The sequence below is a fragment of the Pseudonaja textilis genome, chromosome Z (assembly GCF_049901715.1).
Source record: "Pseudonaja textilis isolate UNSWEBS1 chromosome Z, rPseTex1.2, whole genome shotgun sequence".
Classification (NCBI taxonomy): domain Eukaryota; kingdom Metazoa; phylum Chordata; class Lepidosauria; order Squamata; family Elapidae; genus Pseudonaja; species Pseudonaja textilis.
The window spans coordinates 7,923,166-7,938,282 of record NC_142008.1 but is presented as its reverse complement, the minus strand read 5'-3'; the positions used below and the strand labels follow the sequence as shown (position 1 = coordinate 7,938,282).

Below are 15,117 nucleotides of genomic sequence, written 5' to 3'. Positions count from 1 at the left end.
GAGGAAGAGAGAGAGGGAGATGGAGAGGGGGAGAGGGAAGGAGAGAGAGAGGGAGAGAGGAAGAGGGAGATGGAGAGAGAGGGGAGGGAGGAAGAGAGAGGGAGATGGAGAGGAGGAGAGAGAGGGAGAGGGAAGGAGAGAGAGAGAGAGGGAGCAAGGGAAAGAGAGGGAGAAAGAAAGGGGGAGAGGGGAAGGGAGATGGAGAGGGGGGAGAGAGAGGGGAGAGAGAGAGGAAGAGGGAGAGAGGGAGAGAGAGGGAGAGAGGGAGATGGAGAGGAGGAGAGAGAGGGAGTTGGAGAGGGGGAGAGGGAAGGAGAGAGAGAGGGAGAGAGGAAGAGGGAGAGAGGGAGATGGAGAGGGGGAGAGGGAAGGAGAGAGAGAGGAGAGAGGAAGAGGGAGAGAGAGGGAGATGGAGAGGAGGAGAGAGAGGGAGATGGAGAGGGGAGAGGGAAGGAGAGAGAGAGGGAGCGAGGGAAAGAGAGAGGGAGAGAGAAAGGGGGAGAGGGGAAGGGAGATGGAGAGGAGGAGAGAGAGGGAGAGGGAGAAAGGAAGAGAGAGGGAGATGGAGAGGGAAGGAGAGAGAGGGGAGAGGGAGAGAGGGAAAGAGAGAGGGAGATGGAGAGGAGGAGAGAGAGGAGATGGAGAGGGGAGAGGGAAGGAGAGAGAGAGGGAGCGAGGGAAAGAGAGAGGGAGAGAGAAAGGGGGAGAGGGGAAGGGAGATGGAGAGGAGGAGAGAGAGGGAGAGGGAGAAAGGAAGAGAGAGGGAGATGGAGAGGGAAGGAGAGAGAGGGGGAGAGGAGAGAGGGAAAGAGAGAGGGAGAGAGAAAGGGGGAGAGGGGGAGGAAGATGGAGAGGGGGAAAGAGAGAGGGAGAGAGAGGGAGGGAGGAAGAGAGAGAGGGAGATGGAGAGGGGGAGAGGGAAGGAGAGAGAGGGAGAGAGGAAGAGGGAGAGAGAGGGAGAGAGAGGGAGATGGAGAGGGGGAGAGGGAAGGAGAGAGAGAGAGAGAGGGAAGAGGGAGAGAGAGGGAGAGAGGGAGATGGAGAGGGGAGAGGGAAGGAGAGAGAGAGGGAGAGAGGAAGAGGGAGAGAGAGGGAGAGAGGGAGATGGAGAGGGGGAGAGGGAAGGAGAGAGAGAGGGAGAGAGGGAGATGGAGAGGGGGAGAGGGAAGGAGAGAGAGGGAGAGAGGAAGAGGGAGAGAGAGGGAGAGAGGAAGAGAGAGGGAGATGGAGAGGAGGAGAGAGAGGGAGATGGAGAGGGGGAGAGGGAAGGAGAGAGAGAGGGAGCGAGGGAAAGAGAGAGGGAGAGAGAAAGGGGAGAGGGGAAGGGAGATGGAGAGGAGGAGAGAGAGGGAGAGGGAGAAAGGAAGAGAGAGGGAGATGGAGAGGGAAGGAGAGAGAGGGGGAGAGGGAGAGAGGGAAAGAGAGAGGAGAGAGAAAGGGGAGAGGGGGAGGAAGATGGAGAGGGGGAAAGAGAGGGGGGAGAGAGAGGGTAGGGGAGAGACAGAAATAGGCAGGGAGAAGGAGACATGTCAAATACAGAAGAACCAGTTCTCATTCTGTCTCTTTTGAGAATGCGCGCTTCTTCCTTACAAACAGAACTAAATCATCATGCAGCAGGGTATCTAAAGATCCTGCTCTAGCTGCTCATTAATAAAATAGACCTGGCTTTCTTTTTGATTTTAGTAGGCCCCTTTATCAAAGGAAGGAGCCCTGGAGAGATTTGAGGGCACCTGAAGCCCCTTCATCTTCAAAGATGTTTTCTTCCAGCCAAGTTTTTAAAAAGCTTCAGGCACACATACAGAGACTGACGCAGAAATAGCCAGAAGACATCTCACATCTATTTTAAAACAGGTTACAGTTTCATCCTCCATTTCTGCCAAGGTTATATGCTAAGAGCTGTATAACCGGACCAAATAGGTTTGTATTTTAGAGGTTGCTCCTCCACTTTCTTTGCAAAATCCAAACAGTAATTCTTCTCTAGTATTCAAGGTGTCAAAAAGAAAAGAAAAAAGGAGGAGGATGTGTGAGCGGTAGCTTGGGTTTCTGATCCCAAATTTCATCATCCCCACAGTGGTTTTGGGACAAGGTTGTCTTCAGGACAAATGCCAACCCCTTCAGGTCAGGAACAACTAGTGAAACTCTCATTTAATTTTACAGGGAATAACAATGGAATTCTGAATGCCTGACATTTCTCTCTCCAGCACATTTATACCAAAAGGAATCAAGGTGAAGCAACCTTGAGTTTTGTCCTAACCCTCCCCTGTCGTTCTGGGGAAAGGTGATGTGTTCCTACCTTCTTTATAGCTACTTCAAAGTCTGCCTCTTTCATAAATACATGCCAGTTGCAAAGTGCCTGAATTTTGATTGCATGACTATGGGGAGACTGCAACGGTTGTAAGTGTGAAAAATGTTACTTTTCAGTGCTTTTGTCACTTGGGATGGTCATTAAATGAACGGTTGTAAGTTGAGAACTACCTGTATCGGTTTCCTGGAGACCCTTTCTTTCTCAGACTCATGGAGTTCTTTGGTGTATAAAAGTCTGCATAAGCTTTGAAAACAGTTCAGAACAACTGAGTAACCCAACTTATTTCAGGAACTGAGTTGTTCTAGTGATTGAGACTCTTAATGAAATACTAGTTTTAAAAAAAATATTTCAAGTGCACATGCAGCATACAGTAGTCCTCAGCTTACAATAATTTGTTTAATGACTGTTTGAAGCTAAAACAGTACTGAAAAAGAGAGTTATGACTTTTTCACACATGATGATTGTAGCATTCCCATAGTCACATAATCAAAATTCAGATACTCATCCTATTTATGACGATTGCAGTGTCCTGGGGTCATGTGATCACTTCTGTAACCTTCTGACATGTAAAATCAATGGGGGATTCATGAACAAACACGTTATTAATTTAACAACTTCAATGATTCACTTAATAACTGTGGCAAAAAAGGTCGTAAAATGGGGCAAACCTCACTTAAATATCTCAGTTGGCATTTTTGGCCTCAGTTGTGGTCATAAGTCAAGGACTACCTGAAGTAGACAAAGTTTGAGAATATGACCAGCTCCACTTCATGTAGATAGCCATTTGCAAAGCCGTAGCGTAATCATATGGCCACGGGCGTGTTGCAATGCTTGCAATTTTGCCTTCAAACTGTCGCTAAACTAATGGCTGCTAAGCAAAGACTACTTCTATGGGTCATGGAGAACCAGTTTAGTGTAGTGGATAGGACATTAGGCCAGAAATGGGAAGTTCTGAGTTCTAGTCCTGACTTGGGCACAAAGTCAGGTGGTTGACCTTGGGCCAGTCACACTCTTTCACCCCTAGGAAAGAGGCAATGGAAAATTACTTCCAAAATCTTTCCAGGAAAACTGCAGGGGTTTTTCCAGGCAGTCGCCAAGAAGTCCAAAATTTACTCAGAGGGTGTGTGTGTTTGTGTGTTTGTGTGTGTTTGTGTCTAGCCACTGCATTCATATCTGATACAAGACTACAGAATACATGTTATCAAAGAGATTTTACGAATTTTGAATATGTAATTGGAAAGTACATCAAAGCATTTTATTCCAGCTCTAATGCTATATAATAAAAGGGATGCGGAGGCTTCTATGGAGGAAAGTCTCCCTTAGAATCATAACATTATCTCCTGAGTTGTGATAGGATTGAGATCAATGTTCAAATTGTGTGTTTAGAACAGTGATTGCTCTGAGACTGGTTTGCTTAACATCCGAAAGCTCTGTGGCTGTTTCCAAATCTTTTCCAGTCCTCTTTACAGAATGAAATAAAAACGCTTTCAAACAACAATTAATCTGCAATGAGGTGTAAGGTTTCTCTCTCTCTTAAATCTTCGTGTCTGTATAAATATAATCCTTCTTGCAATGAAAATAGTAGAACATTTCTATTGGTGAAAATAATTTTTCTTTTGTAAAGTAAAAGAAACACCCTTCCCATTTAAAAAAAGAAAAAAAGAAAAAACTTTTATTACCTGACGATGCAGCCAGGCTGTACTCTCATCCTCATGTTTCTGAAATGAAAAAACATAATTAAAGTATTATGCCATACTTTGCGTTCATTATATTTTGCTCATCAGTGCAGAAAGCAGTTTGACTCACTTCCAACCGTGAATGAGCAAAAAAAGATGAAACATCCGAGCAGCCTTTAAAGGAAGGCTTTAAAATGACACCCAAACAACTCTTGGTTTTGACTCTTGTTAAACTAGTGAACGCATTTACAGCTCAGCAGTTATCCATGGAGATATTTATTTATTTAAAACATTGACACAGCCACCTACCTTATAAAAACTCAGGGCAGCTCCTAATCAAAAATTAAAATAACGTAAAAGCCACATTGCAACCAAAGGCATAAAGACTAAAACCCAGCGCCAAGTCTATCTTATGACGCACACTCACATCGTTTTATCTCAGTACTTGGGGGGCAAATTGGGTCTTTAAGGCTTGACAGACGGCGAGGAGGGCAGGGGTCTGCCTAACATTAACGTGGCAAAGTGGATTTTTTAATTTTTAAAATTTTTTATTGAACAAAAACATTAAAAACAATAAATGTGATGCAATTGTCCTGACAAACCTGTTTGTCATACATATCTATTGTGGATAGCATATAATACAAATTTACATAATATACACTAATTACACTAATTTTCCATATTTCTAATCTATTACCTTAACATCCTTATTTTAATTTTAAGTCCTTCCTTTTTCCCCACCATTGATAAAATTTGTCCCATATTTTATAGTATTCAGTCTCGTCCTTATTTTTTATTTCCAATGTTAGTTTATCAATTTCAGCACATGTCCATATCTTTTTAATTATCTTAGTTTCATTGGCAATTTCCTTAACTTTCTACTTTTGGGCATCTTGCTGCCGTGATTATGTGTATTATTAGATACAGTAGTTCCTTACTGTGTCTCTCTGTATTAATTCCCAGCAAAAAAAATAAATAAATCCGGTTATACTCAAGTTTAATCTCACCAATTTCTTCTAACCAACTTTGAATTTTATGCGAGAATTCCAGGGCTTTCTTACAAGTCCACCATATATGATAATACGATCCATTTTCCTGGGAGCATTGCCAACAAATAGGGGATAAATTTGGATACCTTTTAGCTAATTTTGTTGGTGGGATTTATTTGATTGATTGTATGCTCAGTCATCTTGAGATTTAAAACGAAAAAGCAGCCTTCATTTACTGGAAGAAAAATAATGCAAATATATACCTTTGTGCAGACACCTGTAGTTGCATCACAGAGAGTCAGAATGGAAAAGTTCTGTGCTCTATTTAGCCAGTTGACTGCAATCTTGGTGCTGGTTGCCCACTTCACCATGGTTATATAATAATCCCTGAAAAACAAACCGGGGTATTTTTTAAACTTTTTTTTTAAATCCCCACCTTTATTAATAACTCAAGACAGCAAACGTACCCAATGCCCTATTCTTTCCTCCTCTTATTTTACCCAGAACAACAACCCTGTGAAGTGGGCTGAGCTGAGAGAAAGTGACCAGCCCAAAGTCACCCAGCTGGTTTGTATGCCTAAGGCAAGACTAGAACTTACCAACTCCTGGTTTCTAGCTGGGTGTCTTAACCAGTTGACCTAACTAGCTCCCTTCATTGAAAAGCTTCCATGGGAATGTAAGGAAGTTGATCAAAGAGAAAGCCAGATGCACTAACTTTGTTCCAACAAGGAATGGTCTACAAAGATCACGGCACGGATGGCCTTCAGGGTCCATCCCTAACCATGAAGGTGGATATATGAAGTATTTCAAGAGGTTGTTACAAGCCCTTCTCACTGTTATTTGTGTTATAAGGTTTCACACAAGGAGTGGAACTTTGATCCTCACAATGCGCGTTGTTGGACAGACACCTATGCTCTGAACTGGGTTCTCTTATCTCCATGTATGTATGTCTATGATAACCCTATAGGACCATCGCTTTTCCACAAACATTGGTGAGATGATAAATTGGTTAGTTTTACTGTAAAGCAGTATTTTACAACCATGGCAACTTTAAGAGAGATGGACTTCACCTCTCTGCTAGCTGTAGAATCCAGGGAGTTACACTGCTGTACACACTTGTGTAAACCACGAAGGTGTACGATACAAATCCACTGAAAAATTATATACTGTCCATTTCCCTTATGCCATCAAAGCTGAGAGATACAGATATTCCAGGATGCCATACCATACTACATACGTTTTCCATGACTTTCATATACAGACACAGACACACACTATATACCTGAACAATCATGTAACAGAACCTCTGGGCGTTGAATTGTATACCAATCAAATCAAATCAAACAATAAAAATACATACAGTGGTACCAAAGTTATTTAGTTCCAGGAGGCACAAAGAGCACCAAAAATGATGAAAACCAAACAAACTTTTCCCATAAGGAATAATATAGTAAGTTGCAAGGTTGCTGACACTGACAAATTCTAGTTTGTGAGCTGAGCACCAAACAAATGAGCAGCAGCACAAATTTTCATGTTAAAATGTATTGAGTTCCAAGGTACCACTGTGTCTGTATCAGAGGTGGTATTCAGCAGATTCTGACCAGTTCTGGAGAACCGGTAGCAGAAATTTTGAGTAGTTTGGAGAACCGGCAAATACCTTCTCTGATTGGCCCTGCCTCCATCTATTCTCTGCCTCCCGAGTCCCAGCTGATAGGCTGGGCCTTCTTTTGTTGCCCTGCACAGGAGAACGGAGCTGGAAAGTAGGTTAGTGGGATGGGGTGGGAATGGAGATTTTGCAATAACCTTCCTCCAGGAGTGGGGAGGGAATGGGGATTTTACAGAATCCTTTCCCTGCCACGTCCACCAAGCCACATCAGGCCACATCCACAGAACCGGTAGTAAAAAAAATTTGGAATCCCACCACTGATCTGTATCTCTCTGCTTTGACAGTTTAAGATAATTTTCCCAGCCATGTCAATTTCCAGATGTAATGGACTTCAACTTTCCAGAATTCTGCTTAATGACCATGCTGGCTGTGGAATTCCAGAAGTTGAAATCCACACATGTGAAAATTGCCGTATTTGGGGAAAAACTGGTGTAAGAGAAGGCAGATTATATGTTTCCTTTGGGTAACTTCTTGTCTATTCCTTCTTGTAACCAGCAAGCAGCAGGTTAACTCCTAAGGCTAATATAGTTTATAAAATCGTCTGAAGTGCGAGTCTATGAAACCAGTTCCTAGTAGAGGGTTTGAATCCCACAGTTTAACACCCTGACCACTCACAACTACAAACCCCATTTGTAGAGATCATGTGACCAATGTACCTGAAAATACCCTCTACAAATTGAATTGGAAACAAGATAAAATCAGGAGTGGCTGGTCTCATGAGTGCTTTCTCTTGCAGAGCTTATAGACACACACACTGATGACGTTACCTAATTGGGTAGCAAAATGTCTGCAAGAAAACAACCAAGCTCAGACAGCCTGAGATGGAACCAAGTTCAATTCCGTTCAGCTTTTCCCTACTTATAACTGTCCCTAGCAGGATTCCCACGACTCTTTTACTATGCAACATTACATAATAGTCACTCCTTACACTTGTCTTTTATCTCCTCTATTATATTTCCTTTTGTTTTGCAAAAGGGAGAACATTATAATGTTACATGCTAAATAAATAATTGCTGCACTCAGGGGGATAAGCAAGTAACATCTTTATGATTTCCCCTATCGTCGTACAATGTGAAGTAACAAAACGCATGTTGCCAGTAAACAGCGGATGCTTCTAGACTTGCAATGCCACTGTTAATTCAGATCAGCTTTGTGCAAAACTCAGGTTCAAAAGGCTAATATTACCTCCATCTCTTTGTGTCTCTCTTTCTCTATGTCTCTGTGTCCCTTTCTCTCTATCTCTGTCTCTCTTTCTGTCTCTCTCTCTCTCTCTGTCTCTCTCTATTTCTCTTACTCTCTCTGTGTCTCTTTTTCTCTCTATCACAGTCTCTTTGTCTGTCTCTGTGTCTTTATTTTTCTTTCTCTATTTTTCTTTCTCTCTGTCTCTGTCTCTCTGTGTGTCTCTATTTCTCTTTCTCTGTCTGCCTGTCTTTCTGTCTCTATCTCTCTAAATAATTATGGGTTATGAGTCACTTATTTCAATGATCAACTTTGAATAGTCACTAAAAAAAAGGATGTGGATGGATGACTACTGCACTTTTTTACTCTGGTTTTCCTCTACAATAAGAAGATTGGGCTGAAGAGAGAACGATCAGCCCCAAATCACTAAATATCTGATTTAAATGCTCCAGAGAGTTATAAACACAGCACAAAAAATCATCGGTTGCTCTCTTTTTTCTTTGGAAGAGATTGCGAAGACCAGACTCTTCTCTAGAGCACTAAAAATCTCCACAGACCGTTCTCATCCTGGACATTCCTATTTTGAACTGTTACCATCAGGGAGGCATTATAGGTGTCTTAAAATGAGGACTAACAGACTGAGAAACAGTTTTTTTCCCCCAAGGAAATAATGGTCTTGGATCAAACAATGCATATGTGATTTAGCCCTATGTATATAGTGGCATTTTAAAACTATCTATCTTACTATATGTTTTAGATAGGTTTTAGACTAGGTTTTTAATTATTATTTTAATTTTTAAATATTCTGTAGAGTGATTGTGATGTGGTGTTTGGGACACTGTGCTGGAGTAGCTTTCAAATTTATTGTATTTATAGAATGCAATGACAATAAAGGTATTCTATTCTATTCTGTTCTAAATCTATCTACTCCAACACCTGAATCATCATGGTGATTCTCGATACACTTTAGTCTGCAATGAGTCACTTACAACCCCCTTGAGTTTTTCTAATCACCTCTAGCCAAAGTACAGAAGCCCATGGAGACCAATAAAAAGCCTTAATAAGCTACAGCAGATCACAAGAGATGAAGGTGTATAAAAGGTTCCTTTAGCAGCTAAAGAAGTGATCAGGTATCCTGATTATAAAAAGATAGTCCCTTATTTGAAATCCAGGTCTGGTATAAAAATAAAAAGTTTTTTTCTTAAAGGGAGAAACCCAGAATCTTGACGTCTCTTAGCTGTTAATATCTAATCTGCCAGTGGAACAGTCCTTCGAAAGTGACCTGGTCAATTTTCTTATTGCAGTAAGACAATGCCTTCTTAAATGATATTATTTTGGCTTTGTCCGCCTCAGAAATTCCACCTCACAAAGGACGTTCAAACTAGAGCCAGAATGCAAGAGTTTTACTTGGTGTTAGGCTTTACTGTAATACCTGAGGCCGAATATGGGCAGATTTCCTGCCTACAACTGGAGAAGAGGGGTTTGCAGTGGTGGCATGCTACCAGTTTGGCCCGGTTCAGCCAAACTGGTAGCAAAAATTCCTACCAGTTCGGCTGAACCGGTAGTTTAAAAAAAGCCTCCGATGATCAGCTGAGACAGAAGAGAAAAGCGCAGGATTGGTCCTCCCACCCACCCCTGAGCTTTTCTCTTCTTTATCCTTTCAGCTGATTGGCACTGCAGGCCTCAGAGCGATCACTGAATTGATAGCGGAACAGGTAGGATCCCACTGCTGGCGGGTTTATAATGAACAAAAGAGCCTCTCAACAGGAAGACTGACAAACTATGATCATATTCAGGTGGAAGCTGCAGGTCAAAGCCATCTTTAAATTATCATACAATAGCTTTTCATAATGTGTACAGTTCATACAATTTTTATGAGTTCATTTGCCGTCTATAAAATATGCATAAGGAGCCATTGCTCTCATCGGGATTAATGTGCTGCCTTGCTGGAGAGAAAAACTCCTGCGTATCGGCTGTGCACACAAAAGAGTCAGAAATTGAGTAAGGAAGATGAGAAATAATAAACAAGATTCTGCAGCTGTCAGCAAGGGTTAGCCCAAGAATTCAGCTGCAGCTTGGACGATAGAATATACAGAATACGATCGTTCGCCAAAGAGATAGAAATGGGCAGAAAAACACAATGCCACACTACAGGTTGGACAGGTTAAATATTCCCCCTTGCCCCAAATTCACCGCCAGAATGAAACAATTTGGTGCTTCCTTGATTAGGCTTCTGTTTACAGTTTGATTGTTTGTCTAGTGTTATTCTTGTTATTAATCTCTGCTTATCTGGGTGTTGATTGCTGGTGAGAAGGTGTTTTAAGTCTTTTCATTTCCTTTTTAGCTTTTTTATGTCTGTAGGCCAATGTATTGGGCAGTGTCAAGCTCCGTAGTTTAGTGGACATAGTCTAGATCAGGGGTCGCCAAACTTTTGGACCTCAGGGATCACCAAATTCATAATTTAAAATCCCGGGGACCACTAATATGAATTTTGACTGAGAGTGGCTTGCTGACATTGGTGGGAGAGGGGGAGAGAGAGAGAGATATCTGATCTAACCTCTCTCCCTCCCTCCCTCCCTCTCTCTCTCTCTCTCTCTCTCTCTCACGCACACACACACACAAACACACAGAGGCAACGGTGGTATTCAAATTTCTTAACAACTGGTTCTGTGGGTGAGGCCTAATTTGTGGGTGTGGCTTGGTGGTCATGTGACTGGCTAGGCATGGCTTGTATGTAATATTATAAGTATTTATGTAAATATTGAATTTTTTATAAAAAAAGAACAACTTTTACCCAAAACCAGGCAAAGCAGGCAGGCAGATTGAGTTGCTCACAGAATCACAGATTCATTCAGAGATCTATCTATCTGCCACCAGCTACCTGAGTCTGCCACATAAAATTTGCTGGCAAGCAAACTCACAAAATTAACTTACAACACACCATGTATGTAAATATTGAATTTTTTTATTAAAAAAGAGCAACTTTTACCCAAAATCAGGCAAAGCGGGCAGGCAGATTGAGTTGCTCACAGAATCATTCAGAAATCTATCTATCTGCAATTGGCTACCTGAGTCTGTCACATAAAATTTGCTTGCAGTGAGTCTGCACTGAATAATAGAAGCTTCAGTCCCAAGGAAGGTTCGGCTCTTACTAATCTTAAAAGTAGAGCCAAAGATCTAAAGACTAGCTAGAAAGCAAGAATTTCCTGCTTTCTAGCTAATCTAAATCTTCCGGCACAACAGTACAGCTGATGGTCGGGGAAAAAAAAGGAAAAATAGCAACTTAGCAGGCAAGTTTGCCAGGTAAGGAGCGAGTAAGCGAGGAGGGTTCCCGCAGGCCATGTGGGCAGCACAGCCTTGTGTTCCTGCGCAGCCTGGATTAATTGCTTGGGCGGGGGGAGTGCTCTGGGGGTGACATTTCTCTGCGGACCACCAAAATTTTCTCACGGATCACCAGTTGTCCCCGGCTCACCAGTTGGCAACTGCTGGTCTAGATCAGGGGTCTCCAACCTTAATAACTTTAAGCCTGGAAGACCAGAATTCTGGGAGTTGAAGTCCTCCATGCTTAAAATTGCCAAGGTTGGAGACCCCTGCTCTAGATATCATATTTCTTGCATGCCAGGCCCCAAAGCAAAAATATAACATGGTGATTCTTCCAAGCTGAGTTTTTTTATATTATTATTATTATTATTATTATTATTATTATTATTATTATTATTATTATTATTATTATTATTATTATTACAATAATAATATTAATTAATAATAATAATAATAATAATAATAATAATAATAATAATAATATTTCACAGACAATTTAGCACTCCCATTGTGAAGGTATCTCACAAGAAAAATATATTTCACCAAGCGCACCCTGCTGTCTTCATTTTGTTTCTCTCACACATTATATCTGGATTGAGTTCCCTCTTGTTCCTCCTGAATGCACCCCCTCCCTCCAGCAAATCCACTCCTTATTACATGCCATCCTATCTACCCTGTTCTCTGCTGGTCAGGAGCCAACCAGCTTTTGAATACAGTGGAAATTGCTATTTTATGACCTCTTTGCAGGGAGGCTACGCCTGGAGCAAACTTGTGGCGATCCTTGCCTTCTCCTTGATTGGGAGTGGAGTTTCAAAGAGTTTCTCTTTTGATTGCAGCCATCAGGTCCATGAGAACGGAGCGGTCTTCAGTCCTCCACCATTACTCCCCCTTGCCCCCTATTTTCACCCTGGGCTGTTCTATTCTCTGTTCTTCGGGAACTTTCATAGTGGTCATGCTGTTGCTCCTAACATGACCCATTAAGACATGAACTTTCTTTGCTCTGTATTTTTCACTGTTCTGAAAGCGCCTTACTCCTTACAGCTCTCGGCGGGCACCAATTCTATTTTTGCCCAGACTGAATGAAGTACAATCTCTTCCTTTGCTCTCTCTACTTACCCATAACAAATATTCCTAACCCTTCCTTTCACCCTACTATTTCAGTCGCAATGCACACTAAATCTATAAAGTTGTAATGCAATGTATACTAAATCTACTGCATTGATACTACTGCATTTCACCTCTACGGAACTGAATCATCTGTTCTTGCTTTTCTACTTCTAAATTCATAGAATTTTCTATAACCCTATTATGGAATGGAGATGAAAGACCAGTATGCTCTCTTTTCAGTTGATTATGGAAGCATCGGAGCCAGAATGTATTTATTTACTGTATATTCTGCCTTTATTTATTTATACAAATAACTCAAGGCAGTGAACATGCCCCATACTTCTTCTTTCTCTTATTTTCTCCACCACACCAGCCCTATGAGGGAAGTTGGGCTGAGCGAAAAGGACTGGCACTGACTTTCATGGTTTAAGATAGGACTAGAACTTACTATCTCCTGGTGATTGCCCTAGTCACCCAGCCAGCTTTCATGCCTGAGGCAGGAGTAGAATTCACAGTTTCCTGATGATTGCCCAAAGTCATCCAGCTGGCTTGTATGCCTAAGGCAGGACTAGAATTCACTGTCTCCTGGTTTCTCTAGCCTGATGCCTTCACTGCTAGACCAAACTGGCTATTGGACAGTACAATAAGGGAACAACAACTCAATTAATACTGGATGGACTGGGAGGTACTGAAGCATGAGTATCATTGACAATAGACCATTGGAGCCCATTGCCTTCATAGACATTTAACTGTGGCTTTAATATGTATTAAAATGTGCTTAGAGTTTTTAATAGAGGAATGACATAGGTTTCATTAAAGGGTGCTTTAATTCTGATTGAGAATAAAAGAATAATAGACTTGGAAGGATATTGGAGATCTTCTAGTCTAACCTCCTGCTCAGGTAGGAAAACCCTACACCATTTCAGACAAATGATTGTCCAATCTCTTTTTAAAAACTTCCAATGTTGGAGGACCCACAATTTCTGGAACCAAATTGTTTCAATGATTAATTATTCTCATTGTAAGAAATTCCTCCTTAGTTCTAGGTTGGGTCTCTCTTTGATAATCTTCTACCTGTTACTTCTTGTCTTGTTTTCTGGTACTTTGGAGAATAGGCTGACCCTGTTTTCCTTGTGGCAGCCTCTCAAATATTGGAACACTGCTATCATGTTACTCCTAATCAGGGGTGGGATTCAAATTTTTTAACAACCGGTTCTGTGGGCGTGGCTTAGGTGGTGGGTGTGGTTTGGTGGTCATGTGACTGGGTGGTCATGGTTTGGTGGTCATGTTATTGGCTGGGCGTGGCCAACTCAATATCACTCACATTGAGGCACACATCTCCTCACCTGGCCTCTCAAGACTGAGGATACTGCAACAGTTGTAAGTGTGAAAAAGGGTCATAAGTCATTTTTTCAGTGCCATTGTAATTTTGAATGGACACTCCACTCAAGCAAAAGTGCCAGCAAAGGAGGGGGAAAAAAACTCCAGAGAAGTTCCTAAGACAGGAAGTCTAGCCCTGGCAAGAATGTAATAAGGGTTAATGGAGAGGCAGTTTCTGTAAGCAACACCAGAATGTTTCCTTCCTGCCTTTCTTACAGGATTAGGCCAGTAATTTCTTGTAACAACCAGTTCTCCGAACTGCTTAGAATGTTAACAACCAGTTCTAGCAAATAGGTGTGAACTGGTAGAATCCCACCTCTGCTCCTAATCCTTCTTTTCTACTAGACTAGACATACTTGATTCTTAGAACCATTCTTCATATGTTTTTGCCTCCAGGCCTCTAATGGTCTTTGTTGCTCTTCACTGCACTTGTTCCAGAATCTCAGTGTCTTTTTTATAATGTGGTGACCAAAACTGGATGCAGAGTTCCAGGTGTGATCTTACTAAAGCTTTATAAAGTAGTATTAATAATTCACGTGATCTTCACTATATCCCTCTGTTTAGGCAACCAAGGATTGCATTAGCTTTTTTGGCTGCTGCCACACACTGCTGACTCATATTTAAGTGATTGTTCACTGTGATTCCAAAATTCCTCTCACAATTACCCCAACTGAGCCAGGTTTCACCTAATCCGTACCTGTACATTTGCTTTTTCTTGCCTAAGTGTAAAACCTTACTTTTCTCTATATTGAATTTCATTTTGTTAGATAAGGCCCAGTGTTCAACTCTGCTAAGATCATGCTGGATCTTGAACCTACTGGGAAGTTGGCTATTCCTGCCAGTTTGTTGAGTTCCCTTTCTATTCCTTCATCTAAATTGTTAATGAGGATACTGAAGAGTCCTGGGCTTAAGACAGAAACTACTTACTTCCCTCCACGTAGATGTAGTTCCATCAGGACTATACATTGAGTGTGGTTTGTCACTCAACTTCTGTCACTACTATTATGTCCCTGTCAGTGGTGGGATTCAATTTTTTTTCCTACTGCTTCTGTGGGCATGGCTTGGTGGGCATAGCTGAAAAATCTGAAAAATCTCCATTCCCACCCCACTCCAGGGGGAAGGTTACTACAAAATCCCATTCCCTCCCCAACCCACTAACCTGCTTTCCAGCTCCGTTCTACTGTACAGGGCAACCAAAGACGACTCAGACGATCGGCTGGGACTCAAGAGGCAGAGAATAGATGAAGGCGAGGCCAGTAAGAGGTGGTATTTGGCGGTTCTCTGAACTACTCAAAATTTTTGCTATTGGTTCTCCAGAACTGGTCAGAATCTGCTAAATACCACCTCTGGTCCCTGTCCCCAGAAGCCATAAATCTGGGCCAAGACAACCAGACAAGCCTATCTGATATCCAAAACAATACAACCAGCACCCCAAAATAGGTAAGGAAGTGGAGAAAGAATTGAATAAGAATGAAGGCAGCTGATTATATACCA

The 15,117-nt window shown here is 41.8% G+C and overlaps 1 protein-coding gene across 4 annotated transcripts in view; it reads right to left on the bottom strand.

Moving 5' to 3' along the window:
• DPP6 (dipeptidyl peptidase like 6) overlaps window positions 1–15,117 on the bottom strand; it is a 539,989-nt gene that overhangs the window by 40,107 nt on the left and 484,765 nt on the right. For all 4 annotated transcript variants that reach the window (XM_087917830.1, XM_087917829.1, XM_026719897.2 and 1 more), the window contains exons 11-12: window positions 5,234–5,357; window positions 3,985–4,023 (exon numbers count right to left, since the gene is read on the bottom strand). In XM_087917830.1, the coding sequence (XP_087773956.1) occupies window positions 3,985–4,023; window positions 5,234–5,357 (163 nt within the window). The remainder of the gene's footprint in view (window positions 1–3,984; window positions 4,024–5,233; window positions 5,358–15,117) is intronic.